Source organism: Ranitomeya variabilis, chromosome 1 (assembly GCF_051348905.1).
Source record: "Ranitomeya variabilis isolate aRanVar5 chromosome 1, aRanVar5.hap1, whole genome shotgun sequence".
NCBI classification, from domain to species: Eukaryota; Metazoa; Chordata; class Amphibia; order Anura; family Dendrobatidae; genus Ranitomeya; species Ranitomeya variabilis.
Window position 1 is genome coordinate 1,044,923,315 of NC_135232.1, and position 17,568 is coordinate 1,044,940,882.

Here is a 17,568-nt window from a genome sequence, read left to right on the forward strand (position 1 = left end):
TAATCCATCACTCCTGTGTTGCTTTTTTTTTTTTTTCTCTGTTTTTGGTTTCTGATTTAAAGTGTTCAAAGCTATCTTTTTTTTCTTCTTTTTTTCCCACTGTTTTATGGCCTTGTTCAGTATTGGTTGTTTACCCTGCATAGTAATGCCTGCTCTGGCCTTATGCTAATTGGTTAATTGATGATTGTGGCCATTTGGTTTCTGATGCTAGCAGTCATTTCATTTCATATATATTTCGTCTGGCTGGGATAGCACGTGTGCAGGGTCACGTGTGCAACAGATATTAAGTGCAACAGGATCAAGTGCTTGGCAGTTAGACAATGGCAGTTGGGCAGGAGACAGGTAAGGTGCATAAGTTTTTCATACAATCATGCTTCTTGGTCAGTCATAATACATTATGCACTGATCATATCAATCGGCTTCTTATTTGTTTTTACTTCTGCTTTCTCACAACGCGCCCGCCCTTTAACACACTCTGGGCACCCCTCCCTTCCAAACCAGCCACTACCTTCATGCAGCACTCTAAACGTTCATACAAATCATCCCACCACCTGCTCTTTCTGTTTTTTCTCCTACTAGTTGCAGGAGACATCTCCCCGAACCCTGGGCCTCCCTACACCAGCATAAATTACTCTCCTCCAGCTGCATATAGAAACACTGCTAATCTTATTACCATTCGTGCATGCCTTCTTCTATCGCTTTCCACTGTGCTCTCTGGAATGCACGGTCTGTGTGTAACAAACTAACTTACATTCACGATCCTTTCCTCTCTAATTCCCTTAACCTTCTGGCTATTACAGAAACCTGGATCCAGCACTCAGACACCACCGCCGCTGCCGATCTCTCGTTTGGTGGGCTTAAATTTTCACATACCACCAGACCTGAGAACAGACTGTTGGTTTGCTCCTTTCATCACAATGTGCTTTCCAGGTCATCCTCCCGGTTCCCTCACTTACATTTCCTTCCTTTGAAGTCCACGCCATCAGACTCTTTAACCCCTTTCTGACATCGGACGTACTATCCCGTCGAGGTGGGGTGGGCCCGTATGACCGACGGGATAGTACGTCCAGCGCGATCGGCCGCGTTCACGGGGGGAGCGCGGCCGGGTGTCAGCTGACTATCGCAGCTGACATCCGGCACTATGTGCCAGGAGCGGTCACGGACCGCCCCCGGCACATTAACCCCCGGCACACTGCGATCAAACATGATCGCAGTGTTCCGGCGGTATAGGGAAGCATTGCGCAGGGAGGGGGCTTGCCCGAGACCCCCGGAGCAACGCGATGTAATCGCGTTGCTCCGAGGGTCTCTTACCTCCTCCTCCCTGCAGCAGGCCCGGATCCAAGATGGCTGCGGCATCCGGGTCCTGCAGGGAGGTGGCTTCACTGCGCCTGCTCAGAGCAGGCGCCGGGAAGCCTCCAGGAGCTGTGCACGTCAGATTGCCGATCTGACACAGTGCATAGCAAAGTGTCAGATCGGCGATCTTACACTATAACATCATGCCCCCCCTGGGGCAATGTTATAGTGTAAAAAGAAAAAAAAAAATTCACGTGTAAAAAAAAAAAAAAAAAAAATCCCCCCAAAAATTCAAAAAATAATAATAAATATATTGTTCCTATAAATACATTTCATTATCTAAATAAAAAAAACAAAACAATAGAAGTACACATATTTAGTATCGCCGCGTCCGTAGCAACCCGACCTATAAAACTGTCCCACTAGTTAACCCCTTCAGTGAACATCTTAAAAAAAAAAAAAAAAAAGGCAAAAAACAACGCTTTATTATCATACCGCCAAATAAAAAGTGGAATAACACGCGATCAAAAAGACGGATATAAATAACCATGGTACCGCTGAAAACGTCATCTTGTCCAGCAAAAAACGAGCTGCCATACAGCGTCATCAAAGCAAAAATAAAAAAGTTATAGTCCTCAGAATAAAGCGATGCAAAAATAATTATTTTTCTATAAAATAGTTTTTATCGTATAAAAGCACCAAAACATAAAAAAATGATATAAATGAGGTATCGCTGTAATCGTACTGACCCGAAGAATAAAACTGCTTTATCTATTTTACCAAACGCGGAATGGTATAAACGCCTCCCCCAAAAGAAATTCATGAATAGCTGGCTTTTGGTCATTCTGCCTCACAAAAATCGGAATAAAAAGCGATAAAAAAATGTCACGTGCCCGAAAATGTTACAAGACGTCAACTCGTCCCGCAAAAAAACAAGACCTCACATGACTCTGTGGACCAAAATATGGAAAAATTATAGCTCTCAAAATGTGGTAACGCAAAAAATATTTTTTGCAATAAAAAGCGTCTTTCAGTGGCTGCCAATCATAAAAATCCGCTAAAAAAACTGCTATAAAAGTAAATCAAACCCCCCTTCATCACCCCCTTAGTTAGCGAAAAATTAAAAAAATGTATTTATTTCCATTTTCCCATTAGGGTTAGGGCTAGGGTTAGGGTTAGGGCTAGGGTTAAGGCTACAGTTAGGGTTGGGGCTAAAGTTAGGGTTTGGATTACATTTACGGTTGGGATTAGGGTTGGGATTAGGGTTAGGGGTGTGTCAGGGTTAGGGGTGTGGTTAGGGTTACCTTTGGGATTAGGGTTAGGGATGTGTATGGATTAGGGTTTCAGTTATAATTGGGGGGTTTTCAATGTTTAGTCACATCAGGGGCTCTCCAAACGCGACATGGAGTCCGATCTCAATTCCAGCCAATTCTGCGTTGAAAAAGTAAAACAGTGCTCCTTCCCTTCCAAGCTCTCCCGTGCGCCCAAACAGGGGTTTACCCCAACATATGGGGTATCAGTGTACTCAGGACACATTGGACAACAACTTTTCGGGTCCAATTTCTCCTGTTACCCTTGGGAAAATACAAAACTGGGGGCTAAAAAATAATTTTTGTGGAAAAAATAATAATTTTTATTTTCACGGCTCAGCGTTATGAACTGTAGTGAAACACTTGGGAGTTCAAAGCTCTCACAACACATCTAGATGAGTTCCTTAGGGGGTCTACTTTCCAAAATGGTGTCACTTGTGGGGGATTTCAATGTTTAGGCACATCAGTGGCTCTCCAAACGCAACATGGCGTCCCATCTCAATTCCTGTCAATTTTGCATTGAAACGTCAAACGGCGCTCCTTCCCTTCCGCGCTCTCCCATGCGCCTAAACAGTGGTTTACCCCCACATATGGGGTATCAGCGTACTCAGGACAAATTGTACAACATCTTTTGGGGTCAATTTTCTCCTGTTACTCTTGATAAAATAAAACAAATTGGAGCTGAAGTAAATTTTTTGTGAAAAAAAGTTAAATGATCATTTTTCTTTAAACATTCCAAACATTCCTGTGAAACACCTGAAGGGTTAATAAACTTCTTGAATGTGGTTTTGAGCACCTTGAGGGGTGCAGTTTTTAGAATGGTGTCACACTTGGTTATTTTCTATCATATAGACCCCTCAAAATGACTTCAAATGAGATGTGGTCCCTAAAAAAAAATGGTGTTGTAAAAATGAGAAATTGCTGGTCAAATTTTAACCCTTATAACTCCCTAACAAAAAAAAAATTTTGGTTCCAAAATTGTGCTGATGTAAAGTAGACATGTGGGAAATGTTACTTAAGTATTTTGTGTGACATATCTCTGTGATTTTATTGCATAAAAATTCAAAGTTGGAAAATTGCGAAATTTTCAAAATTTTCGCCAAATTTCCGTTTTTTTTCACAAATAAACGCAGGTAATATCAAATAAATTTTATCACTATCATGAAGTACAATATGTCACGAGAAAACAGTGTCAGAATCACCGGGATCCGTTGAAACGTTCCAGAGTTATAACCTCATAAAGGGACAGTGGTCCGAATTGTAAAAATTGGCCCAGTCATTAACGTGCAAACCACCCTTGGGGGTAAAGGGGTTAAGTACCTCTAGCTCACTAGACATCTTTGAGCCCGTTTCTGAAGAAGAAGTTTCCAAGCTCCTCACTTCTGCTCGGCCTACAACCTGCAACAGTGACCCCATTCCTTCACCTCTCCTGCAGTCTCTCTCAACAGTGGTCACCACTCACCTGACAAACATTTAACCTCTCTCTTTCTTCAGGTATCTTTCCCTCCTCATTTAAACATGCCATCATTACCCCTTTACTTAAAAAGCCATCCATGGACCAGAACTGCACTGCTAACTACAGACCTGTCTCTAACCTTTCCTTCATCCCTAAACTCCTGGAACGCTTGGTCCACTCCCGTCTAATCCGCTATCTCTCGGATAACGCTCTTCTCGACCCCTTACAATGTGGTTTCCGATCTTTACACTCCACTGAAACTGCCCTCACTAAAGTCTCTAATGATCTAATAACAGCTAAATCCAAAGGTCATTGCTCTGCTGATTCTCCTGGATCTATCTGCCGCATTTGACACTGTGGATCACCAGCTCCTCCCCACTATGCTCCGCTCTACAGGCCTCAAGGACACAGCCCTCTCCTGGTTCTCCTCCTACCTCTCTGACCGCTTCTTCACTGTATCTTTTGCCAGCTCCTCTTCCTCTCCTCGTCCCCTTACTATCGGGGTTCCGCAGGGCTCAGTCCTAAGCCCCCTTTTTCACTCTCTATACACTGCCCCTATTGGACAAACAATCAGCAGATTTGGGTTCCAGTACCAACTCTATGCTGACGACACCTAATTATACACTTCTTCCCCTGACATCACCCCTACCCTAATTCAAAATACCAAGGATTGTCTGTCTGCTGTCTCTAACATCATGTCCTCCCTCTATCTGAAACTAAATCTCTCCAAAACTGAGCTACTTGTGTTTCTCCCTTCTACTAACCTTATTCTACCCAACATCGAAATTACCCTGGAGGGTTCAACCATAACTCCCAAGCAGCATGCCCGCTGTCTTGGGGTCATATTCGACACCGAACTTTCCTTTACTCCCTATATCCGATCACTCACTCATGGCGTCCAAATTTTCCCAACGAGGCTATCCTTCTGCAGTACTTCGAAACGCGCTGGCACCGTCACTAGCTAGACCCAACAGAAGTTCTAATCGGGTCCCTTTTGTCCATTCCTTTCACCCTTTTGCCTATATTCTGCACAAGTCTATACGTAAACATTGGCATTTACTCTCCAATGGCCATCCAGAGGTCCCTGAGTTTCGGGAGCCGTTTCTCCCCTGCTTCAGAAGAGCCCCCAATCTTAAGGATTCCCTTGTCAGAGCTGATATAGGCACCAACAAATCTGTACCTCGCCAACGTTTCCTGCAAAACCCACGAAAGGGAACTTTTCCTTGTCTCCACTGTTCCCAATGCCATAATGTCCTCAAAGGCCCCACTTTCCATCATCCTCATTCCGGTAAAATTTTTCATGTCCCCGATTTTTTTACCTGTGACTCGTCTTGGGTCATCTATCTATTAAAATGCCCATGTGGCCTGCTTTACGTGGGAGAAACGACGCAGGCCATCCGCGATCGAATCTCCAAACACAAATCCACTATACGCTGCAAGCAGTTGCTGCTGCCCATTCCCTCACACTTCGCTACTTCAGGTCACAGCATTTCACAACTAAAATTCCAGGTCATAGAACACATACCTCCACCAAGAAGGGGTGGCAACAGGTTAGCCCGACTGAAGCGCAGGGAGGCCTTCTGGATCCATACCTTAGAAACACTCCACCCTAAGGGCCTCAACAGGGATTACGATTTGGCGGCTTTTCTGTAAATACGTGCTTTCTGTATTAACATGTATTTTATCTGTATTTTCTGCCCTTTAACCATGTCATCTGCTAGGCTTTATGAAGGTGTCCATTTCTCTCCGTTTTTTTCATCCAGTTGGTTTATAGAACGTGGCATACCTTAAAGTACTACTATAAGTTGTTCTGTGTATTTTGCCACATTGGCAACAAAAAAATATCAGCAAGCTTCATGCTTATGTCATATCCTCTCAATTTGTCATCTGCAAGAGTTACATTTTATATTTCTTTCACTTAATTATTCATACGATGGGCCTTGTTTAATCTTTATTAACATATTGCTCTCTTTATTCTAGAGTCATCTCTATTGAAGTTTCTCCACACACCGTACTTGCCATCACCTATCTGCATGAACTCCGGTCCACAGGCATGGGGCACCCACATCATCCGTGCCTCACGCACTCTTACTATTTACTGTTGTGCACCTCCCTTCTAGTCCACCTTCGGGTACCTAGACCGCATCACGTCCAAGCGGAACCTTTACCGCCGCACTCAGGCTCCACACGTACTCTGTTACTGCCTGGACATCACCGCTGGTAAGGCCATTTTAGCGGTTACACAGCGTCCATAGCAACAGACACAGAGACGTCCTGTGACGTCATTTCCGCCCCATCACCCACACGTCCTTTACCGCCAGGGGAACGCCGCCCCCCCCCCATCTCTATTTTAGCGCGCACGCCCATCACTCACATCAGACGAGCGGTGGACACCGCGTCTGAACTGGGCACGCTCACCAGCAACAACAGATACCAGGTATGACGTTCCAGGAGATGCACTCCACTAGCAGCATGTGCCGCTCTTATATCTTATTTATAACTAGTTCTGTCCGTCCCTTCCCAGTAGATCTGGTCTTCTCACCTATTATTCGCATACAGGTATGCCTCCCCTCTGATTTCCTGTCAGCGCACATTTATGATAGACCGATTAAGGGGGTCACTATCGTTCTTTTTATTCACACAGACACTACAGTCGCACGTGCCTACTGACACGCCAGTCGTGTCTACCCTCCACTGTTCCTATAGTACGGTACGTTATTTAATTCATACTCACCCTTGATCTAGATTGGTGCCATATATTGAGGGTCCTCTCTTCTCATGATAGCAGTTTGTCTGCATAATTTACTAAACCTAACCATGACATGTTATCACTTTGCTCAGAGACACTATATTTGTTACCCAGGTGTTGTATATACTTTGTTTTCTCATTTATTTTTTCCTTTTTCTGTATATATTTATTGGTGGTGTCTCACCTTGTGTTGTAGTAACTGATGAATGTCCTGCCTTTTGGACCGAAACGTTTTGTGGTGTACTACATTAAATTCTTCACTTGAGCATCTAAGTTGAGTGCAAGGTTTTCATTTTATCTATTGTAAGCAGGGTGGATAAAAATCAATGTTTTTTTAAAAAAATCAAAAAAATCGGATTTTTTTGATTTAAATCGGATTTTTTTGATTTAAATCGGATTTTTTTCAATAAACTGCTTTTTGAGGAAAATATTTTACCATCCAAAGGTTCTTCCATCATGAGATAAAGCTGAGTTGTTTAACTCAGTAGAATAAAGGCTGTATATGTGTAACATTCACAATGCCATGCTCTTCCAGAGGTTTCTGTAGGATGCTGACTATCCAACAAGTTTGGGCATGTCAACTGAATGGAAAAAGAAACTAAACCAAAAGTGAAACCAAGCTAGAAGTGTGGAATTAAAGGGGCAGTATGAACAAAATGTGGAGGCTATTAATAGTTTATACAATTAAGACATGCTGCTTTTAAACACCTACCTATTGCCATATAGTAAAACAAAAAAGATTTTTACTTACTTTGGGGTCCCCCCCTCACCCTGGCGTTAGATCGTTGCCCCTAGTTTCGTCCGTGTAACTATGGGCGCACATGCGCACTGCTCTCACTTCTCATTTTAATCGTGATTTATATTAAAAAAAACCTTTTGATTTAAATCAGTGATTTAAATCATGATTTAAATCGGCGTGATTTAAATCAATCCACCCTGATTGTAAGGTGTGGGAACCTACCTTTGCACCTCCATCCAGTGGTGCACGCGTTCTTGTTCATTACCTCTTCCTCTCCTCGTCCCCTTACTATCGGGGTTCCGCAGGGCTCAGTCCTAAGCCCCTTCCTTCACTCTCTATACACTGCCCCTATTGGACAAACAATCAGCAGATTTGGGTTCCAGTACCAACTCTATGCTGACGACACCCAATTATACACTTCTTCCCCTGACATCACCCCTACCCTAATTCAAAATACCAAGGATTGTCTGTCTGCTGTCTCTAACATCATGTCCTCCCTCTATCTGAAACTAAATCTCTCCAAAACTGAGCTACTTGTGTTTCTCCCTTCTACTAACCTTATTCTGCCCAACATCGAAATTACCCTGGAGGGTTCAACCATAACTCCCAAGCAGCATGCCCGCTGTCTTGGGGTCATATTCGACACCGAACTTTCCTTTACTCCCTATATCCGATCACTCACTCGCTCCTGTCATCTCCAGAATCCGACCTTTTCTCACCTTTGAAACTGCTAAGACTCTTACTGTCGCTCTTAATCATTCTCGTGTGGACTACTGCAACTCTCTTCTGATCGGCCTCCCTCTTACCAAACTTTCTCCTCTCCAATCCATCTTGAATGCGGCAGCCAGGGTCATATTTCTGTCCAGCCACTTCACCGATGCCTCCATCTTGTGCCAGTCATTTCCCTGGCTACCCATTCGCTACAGGATCCAGTATAAACTCATCTCTCTCACCCACAAAGCTCTCCACAGTTCTGCACCGCCTTATATCTCCTCTCTCATCTCTGTCTATTGCCCAACACGTGCCCTCCGTTCTACAAATGATCTAAGACTAGCATCCCCCGTAATCCGAACCTCGCACCTCCATCTCCAAGACTTCTCTCGTGCTGTGCCAGCTCTCTGGAATGCGCTTCCCCAGACGATCAGACTGATACCTCTTCCCGACCTATTCAAGCGCGCTTTAAAAACCCATCTCTTCAAACAAGCCTACCACATCAACTATTCAGTAAACTAACTTTGCCCTGTTCCCTCCTTCCAAATATTATTCTGAATCTGCACCCTACTATTCATCTGTCTCCACACCCTCCATGCACATGATAACTGCACTTGATACTTGACTATTGCACTTAAACACACGGGCTGATGACCGGATCATGCAGCTTTATATGAAAATCCCTATTTATTATAATTGCCAGACCTGAAATAACAAGCACTTTTCACCTATTGTGTCCCCCCATTTCCTTGTAGATTGTGAGCTTGCGAGCAGGGACCTCACCCCTTAAATTGTCTTAACTTGTACCGAATTTATTGTCTGTACATGACCCCGCTTAATTGTAAAGTGCTGCGGAATATGTTGGCGCTATATAAATTAAAAATTATTATTATAATTATTATTATTATCCATACGGTTTAAAATTTTGCACGTCGCCGTCCTATCCGAGGGTGGCGCTTGCACAGATAAATCTGGTTTCAGGCTTCAGCAAAATGGCACTGGTGTCTGTAAATGCTTACAATGACCTCCTGGCTGTGTGCAGGAAAATGGCACCGGTGGAGATGCATACACAAATTGAGATCTCGGCTCGTCATTGATCCAAGATCTAAATCTACTGATGACAGGATCTTTAACTATCAACTTCTGATGTGTGTGACATTTTCTGTTGTGAATAAGCTACAGCTATAAGAGATTTTGTTACTTTCATGTTTTCGTTACATTATACATAGTGTCCCAACTTTTTGGGAGTTAGGCCATGTGCACACATTCAGGATTTTTCGCGTTTTTTTCGCGTTTTTTCGCTATAAAAACGTGATAAAAACGCGAAAAAAATGCTAACATATGCCTTCTATTATTTACAGTGTATTCCGCATTTTTTGTGCAAATGTTGCGATTTTTTCCGCAAAAAAATCGCATCGCGGAAAAAAAAGCAACACGTTCATTAAAAATGCGGAATTGCGTGGATTCCGCACACCTAGGAGTCCATTAATCTGCTTACTTCCCGCACGGGGCTGTGCACACCATGCGGGAAGTAAGCAGATTATGTGCGGTTGGTACCCAGGGTGGAGGAGAGGAGACTCTCCTCCACGCACTGGGCACCATATAATTGAACAAAAATAAAAGAATTAAAATAAAAAATAGTCCTATACTCACCTTCGATGTCCCCCGCAGTGTTCCAGCCTCACCGCTGCATGCTGCCGCTTCGGTTCTCATAGCTGGTGTGCGGTGAAGGACCTGTGATGACGTCACTGTCTTGTGATTGGTCGTGAGCGGTCATGTGACCGCTCACGTGACCGCTCACATGACCGCGACGTCATGGAAGGTCCTGCGCACACACACCAGTTATAGAAAGAGGAACGGACGCCGCTGAGGAGATCGTCTGGGTGAGTATAAGCATTTTTTTTATTTTTTTTATTATTTTTAAACATTCTATCTTTTACTATTGATGCTGCATAGGCTGCATCTATAGTAAAAAGTTGGTCACACTTGTCAAACAGTATGTTTGACAAGTGTGACCAACCTGTCAGTCAGTTTTCCAAGCGATGCTACAGATCGCTTGGAAAACTTTAGCATTCTGCAAGCTAATTACGCTTGCAGAATGCTAAAAAAAACCGCGAGAAAAACGGAAAAAAAACGCAAAAAAAAAATGCGGATTTCTTGCAGAAAATTTCCGGTTTTCTTCAGGAAATTTCTGCAAGAAATCCAGACGTGTGCACATACCCTTAGAGTTGTAAATCAAGTCTATATTTGCTCCACCCTTTGATTCCAGAACAACATCAATTACTTGTTACAACACTTGTTAGTTGATTATGGGCTTGTATAAACATGAATGTAATCATGCGAAGAACGAGCAAAATGCTTTTTAGGTCACTGGATTTTTCATGCCAGCATAAAAAAATTAAAAATCATCGTTCTGGCAGCACATCGACCAGAGCAACCAGTGGATCAGAAGCACATCGACCAGAGCAACCAGTGGATCAGAAGCACATCGACCAGAGCAACCAGTGGATCAGAAGCACATCGACCTGAGCAACCAGTGGATCAGAAGCACATCAACCTGTGCAACCAGTGGATCAGAAGCACATCGACCTGTGCAACCAGTGGATCAGAAGCACATCAACCTGTGCAACCAGTGGATCAGAAGCACATCGACCTGAGCAACCAGTGGATCAGAAGCACATCGACCTGTGCAACCATTGGATCAGAAGCACATCGACCTGTGCAACCATTGGATCAGAAGCACATCGACCTGAGCAACCAGTGGATCAGAAGCACATCGACCTGAGCAACCAATGGATCAGAAGCACATCGACCTGTGCAACCATTGGATCAGAAGCACATCGACCTGTGCAACCATTGGATCAGAAGCACATCGACCTGAGCAACCAGTGGATCAGAAGCACATCAACCTGTGCAACCAGTGGATCAGAAGCACATCGACCTGTGCAACCAGTGGATCAGAAGCACATCGACCTGAGCAACCAATGGATCAGAAGCACATCGACCTGTGCAACCATTGGATCAGAAGCACATCGACCTGTGCAACCATTGGATCAGAAGCACATCGACCTGTGCAACCAGTGGATCAGAAGCACATCGACCTGTGCAACCATTGGATCAGAAGCACATCGACCTGTGCAACCAGTGGATCAGAAGCACATCGACCTGTGCAACCAGTGGATCAGAAGCACATCGACCTGAGCAACCAGTGAATCAGAAGCACATCGACCTGAGCAACCAGTGGATCAGAAGCACATCGACCTGTGCAACCAGTGGATCAGAAGCACATCGACCTGTGCAACCAGTGGATCAGAAGCACATCAACCTGACCAACCAGTGGATCAGAAGCACATCGACCTGACCAACCAGTGGATCAGAAGCACATCGACCTGAGCAACCAGTGGATCAGAAGCACATCGACCTGTGCAACCAGTGGATCAGAGGCACATCGACCTGAGCAACCAGTGGATCAGAAGCACATCGACCTGTGCAACCAGTGGATCAGAGGCACATCGACCTGAGCAACCAGTGAATCAGAAGCACATCGACCTGAGCAACCAGTGGATCAGAGGCACATCGACCTGAGCAACCAGTGAATCAGAAGCACATCGACCTGAGCAACCAGTGGATCAGAAGCACATCGACCTGAGCAACCAGTGGATCAGAAGCACATTGACCTGTGCAAGCAGTGGATCAGAAGCACATCGACCTGAGCAACCAGTGGATCACAAGCACATCGACCTGAGCAACCAGTGGATCAGAAGAACATCAACCTGTGCAAGCAGTGGATCAGAAGCACATCGACCTGTGCAAGCAGTGGATCAGATGCACATCAACCTGTGCAACCAGTGGATCAGATGCACAACGACCTGGGCAACCAGTGGATCAGAAGCACATCGACCTGAGCAACCAGTGGATCAGAAGCACATCGACTTGCGCAACCAGTGGATGTGCTGCTGGTAGAATTCTCTGTGCACAGAACAACAGAATCCTGCTTTGACAGTCTATAAGGGTAAGTTCACACTAGGCTTTTCTTTTTTTTTTTCAGCAAAACCTGATCTATATTCACGAAAGAAGCTGCAGGAAAAAAAGCATGTTTTCCTTGGTTCTTACGTTTTTTGCTGCAGATTTGGCATGCTACATTTCTTTCTTGTGCATGCTGATAAAGTTTAGTGTTGAAGTCATATTCTTTAGAATCAGGTTTTAGCACAAAAAAATGCAGCAAAACCTGCTACCTGTGTTTTTGGTCCGTTTTTCAGCGTTTTTTCAACACCCATTCATTTCAATGGTGAAAAACACTGGAAAAACACTGAAAGAAGTGACATGCTCCATTGTGAATAAAAAACATGCAAATCACAAACTCGTGATGACAAAAAATACAAGCTGTGTGCATGAGAATTCTGAAATCTCAGACTTTGCTGGTACGGTAAAACAAAGCTGAAAATTTGCATTAAAAAATGCATTAAAAAAAAAAATACAGTGCGAAAATGCCTAGTGTGAACTTGACCTAAGGGCTACTAAATGGCAGCGGTCGGCTCGTCTATATGGGTCGTTACACATGGTACAGATATACTGACAGTAGGTCCTTGGCACACTGGTCGTTGATTATAGCCCCTTGGTTAGTTTGTTACTTTTTTTTTCTTTGTACATGAGATCTCAGCATTTTCTGAAAGTACACAAAACCATTAAAGGCAATATATTTTGCTATTTGTTCATTAAACACAAAGCGATTCCAAGAAGACGAGTCAGAAGGTCACCGGTTTGTTTTCTATTATTCACCGCAAACATAAAAACGATGACAGCACAACGAACAGAGAAAAACGTTAATTTCCTATTTACTCTCTTATCTAATGCTCCTTGTTAGGAAACAGTCAGGAATATAATAATAGGAAGGTTTTTCCAACCGATGTGAAAAAAAAAGAAAAGAAGAGCTTAAAGGGCTAGAAGCTCATATAACCATAATACATGTGGGGGACCCTCATCCCAGAGTGTTCCCTGCTTTCTTTGACCAAAGTTCCAAAAAGCCCCATACATACTCGATCAAAGCAGGCAGAACCCGCCAAATTCAGCAGGACCGGCCGACCATCTAATATGTATGGGGTCTCCTGACTAAGAGCGTTCATGGGTACAGAGATGTTTTTTTAACTTCAATTTAGACCTAAAAATCATTTTTGCTTTTGGGTTTGATTAAAACTTTTGCACAGTTTTGCTTTTACAGGATTGTTGTTTCCCTGCACATTCAACATTGATGTGATCTGAAGTCATAAATTCAGCTGATAGGAGAAAAAGCTATGAAGTCTGGAAGACTAGAAGTCATGTTCTGGTCCCCGCGGCTGCAGCGATTGCCTAACAAACAGGAAATCCCTGCATATGTTGCGGTTGTAACAGTCATAACTAAGACATGCAGCCGCGGGGACCAGAACATATTTTTTGGGTATATGCCAAAATCAGTCACTGTGTTAGCACCCAAACATGCTCGGATAACCCCTTATCTAAGCATGTTTGCTCTTCACTATGCAGTGGTCATGCTCTGTGATCTGTGCAGTGGTCACTGCGCAGGGAGGTGGAGGAGGTGAGCTGTGTGGGTCCTCTGCTATTATCTCCTATGACTGATGAGAAGTGATCATGTAATATTCAGTAAGATCCCTTTGGTGAACAGCTCACCTCTGATTTTTCAAGAGATATGGCGCTTTGTGACTCAAAGAGATTTATTTAAAAATTCTTCAGTGCAGAACTTTAGGCCTTAAAACAATATGGTGTTATATCAGAAATGTCACTTTACATTAGTACACAGATATAAAATAATGTATAGTATTATTATACCCAAAGTCATATAGCAAGCTGTTTAACTGGTCGACATTGACTTCTAGGATTGCTACTTCTAACAGGTGGTGCTAGAGTCCCTGCTCTCCCTATGAGGAGGATATACCCAAGTTATCCCACACCAGTATACAGCTCAATAATGAAAGACAAGGCCGGTAAATATTAAATATCATGTTTGCCTGGTTCCTATGTAGGTAGCACTCATATTTTGTAGTGTCATATCATCCGGGAGTTGGCGGACCCCAAGTCTCCTATACTAATTACACACAAATTAGCTGCCATGCTTCAGAAAACTGCAAACAGATCTTATTGTTAGTAGCAAGAAGGCAATCAGGCGATCATCAATCTCTGGTCGTCATGAAGAGCACAGTGCTCACAGCCGCACTCTGCGTACTCACTGCCAGAGCCAGGTAGTAGGACCTGCTATACAAGTGAGGGAACATCTGAGTAAACTGGTGGAAAACAAAATGCAGAGAAAACCAGCTGAGATACAGAAAAGGGGGAAATAGAAGGAACAATTATAAAGGAAAGGTAAACCTGCAATCCATTACTATTAGCGTCATCCATTAGGTCAAGATCCGTCCTGCTGACAAGTTCATTTTCATAATGGTTTTTATTAATGAGTATGTAAGCAACACCCAGTGACGCCCAGCAGGAAACTGGCAGTCTGACCAGAAGCACCCCAGAGTGCAATGTGGAGGCCTGCACAGGAAACGTTTCTTAAAAGGAGATGGCCACATTCTGCCAAACTTTCAGAAATTATGTACACTGATCTTTTATAACAGAAGGAAAGCTTGGAGGGCTTACATTAGCCTGCAAAATGAAGCCTCGTCAGGAAGCATGAAAAATTAGTGCATCAATAGCTTCCCTCTCCTGCTGCGGGTGCTAAAAGCGCTCAGTAATGTAACAGTGTGGGTGCTAAAAGTGCTCAGTCCTCTCCTGCTGCGGGTGCTAAAAGTGCTCAGTCCTCTCCTGCTGCGGGTGCTAAAAGTGCTCAGTCCTCTCCTGCTGCGGGTGCTAAAAGTGCTCAGTCCTCTCCTGCTGCGGGTGCTAAAAGTGCTCAGACCTCTCCTGCTGCGGGTGCTAAAAGTGCTCAGTCCTCTCCTGCTGCGGGTGCTAAAAGTGCTCAGTCCTCTCCTGCTGCGGGTGCTAAAAGTGCTCAGTCCTCTCCTGCTGCGGGTGCTAAAAGTGCTCAGTCCTCTCCTGCTGCGGGTGCTAAAAGGGCTCAGACCTCTCCTGCTGCGGGTGCTAAAAGTGCTCAGACCTCTCCTGCTGCGGGTGCTAAAAGTGCTCAGTCCTCCACTGCTGTGGGTGCTAAAAGTGCTCAGACCTCTCCTGCTGCGGGTGCTAAAAGTGCTCAGTCCTCCACTGCTGCGGGTGCTAAAAGTGCTCAGTCCTCCACTGCTGCGGGTGCTAAAAGTGCTCAGTCCTCTCCTGCTGCGGGTGCTAAAAGTGCTCAGTCCTCTCCTGCTGCGGGTGCTAAAAGTGCTCAGTCCTCCACTGCTGCGGGTGCTAAAAGGGCTCAGTCCTCTCCTGCTGCGGGTGCTAAAAGGGCTCAGTCCTCTCCTGCTGCGGGTGCTAAAAGGGCTCAGTCCTCCCCTGCTGCGGGTGCTAAAAGTGCTCAGACCTCTCCTGCTGCGGGTGCTAAAAGTGCTCAGACCTCTCCTGCTGCGGGTGCTAAAAGTGCTCAGTCCTCCACTGCTGCGGGTGCTAAAAGTGCTCAGTCCTCTCCTGTTGCGGGTGCTAAAAGCGCTCAGGGCGTCGATCCAGGGAATTTTTTTTCCCCAGTGTGGAGCTTACTCTTTGCCACATGGGTTTTTTGCCTTCATCTGGATCAACATGTTAGGTTAGGCTATGGGTTGAACTAAATGGACTTAAAGTCTTCCCTCAACCTTAATAACTATGTAAAACTATGTAATGTACTGATGCAGGTGCTAAAAGCGCTCAGTCCTCCACTGGATAGGTGCTGAAAGCAAGGTGATACATGGGATCTTTAGCTTTCCAAGGTGGCAGGACAGACTCCTCTGCTGCGTGTGCACTTAGCAGAAAGATCTTCTCTACATACGCTTCACAATTCCAGGACTTGTGCTGCAGAAGACTCGGTCATTGGGATTTATATCATGCGCACTGAGAGGGGCTTCACTGCAACTAAATGTAGGCCCTGGAGAGCTTTAGCGTTCCTTCTACCATTCCAGGTCACGACATGGCTCTTCTGAGATTTGGGCAGAAACTGGTTAGTCCTTTGAAAGGCTTTACAGCCAGTAATGTGTGAGATTACCCCATGTTATGCTCTTAAAATTACAATTTTTCAAGGTTTGAAAACTTTTTTTTTTACAGTGGATTATTGGCTAAGAACTAAGAACAGACTGCAAAATCAAGTGTTTTGGTTTCTTAGCGAATAAGAGAACCAATAAGAGAACCATTCTTTTCAGAGACAGATACAAGTTTTACTATTAATAAGAAATTAAAAGAAGCTTTAGGCCTGAAATAAGTGTTGGATGAACACATTGTTCAAGTACCTGCTGGACGAAGACATTGTTCAAGTGACTGGCTAGTCTGCGAGCAAACTGCTCCCGGAGGTCTCGGAACATCTGCTGCTGCTGCACCACCGCCTGGAGCATGGAGTGTCCTGTGTGATGGAAAGCAGGGGACAAGTCAAGCATTTCATCATAACCACAATCATTTATCCTATAATGGATGTAGCAGGAAAACAGCCAGAAGAAGAAATATTGAGACCCGCTCTGCACTTTCTGCTCTGGCTGTGAGGACATGTAACTGCTGCAGCCAATCCCTGCTACGGCCAGTGATCGGCAGCATCACTGACATACCCATATGGCCACAACGACTGGTGGACTACCTGGGGAAATGGTAAGCTAAGGATTATTGATGAGCGAATGTGCTCGGATGAGACGTTATCAGTGCATGCTCGGGTGCTAACAGAGTGTCTTCGGCGTGCCCAAAAAATATATTCGAGGTCCAGCGGCTTTATGTCTATTTGTTACACACACAATCCCTGCATGTGTTGTGGCTGTCGAATAGCTGCGAGAAATGCAGGCGCGGGGACTCAAACATATTTTTCGCACACGCCGAAGACACTCGGTTAGCACTCAAGCATGCTCAGATAACACCTTATCCTCAGCATGTTCACTCTTCACTAGTAAGGATTCATAATGGTTTTATTTTACAACTATCAAATGAAAATTTGTGCTAACGTTTTAGTTAATTTCTCTTCAAAATTATGTCTGAAAAAAGTGCAGGGCTTAATGTTTTGTTTTTTTTTTTAATGCTACTTTTTAAAATGTCTCAAAAAAAGCTGCATTTTCAGTCTAAAGGTACCGTCACACTAAACGATATCGCTAGCGATCCGTGACGTTGCAGCGTCCTGGCTAGCGATATCGTTTAGTTTGACACGCAGCAGCGATCAGGATCCCGCTGTGATATCGCTGGTCGTTGAACAAAGTTCAGAACTTTATTTGGTCGTCAGATC

The 17,568-nt window shown here is 44.3% G+C and overlaps 1 protein-coding gene across 1 annotated transcript in view; it reads right to left on the minus strand.

Moving 5' to 3' along the window:
* EXOC1 (exocyst complex component 1) overlaps nt 1-17,568 on the minus strand; it is a 70,537-nt gene that overhangs the window by 40,248 nt on the left and 12,721 nt on the right. Inside the window, exon 7 of the mRNA XM_077281170.1 lies at nt 16,601-16,897. Coding sequence (XP_077137285.1) covers nt 16,601-16,897 — 297 coding nt within the window. The remainder of the gene's footprint in view (nt 1-16,600; nt 16,898-17,568) is intronic.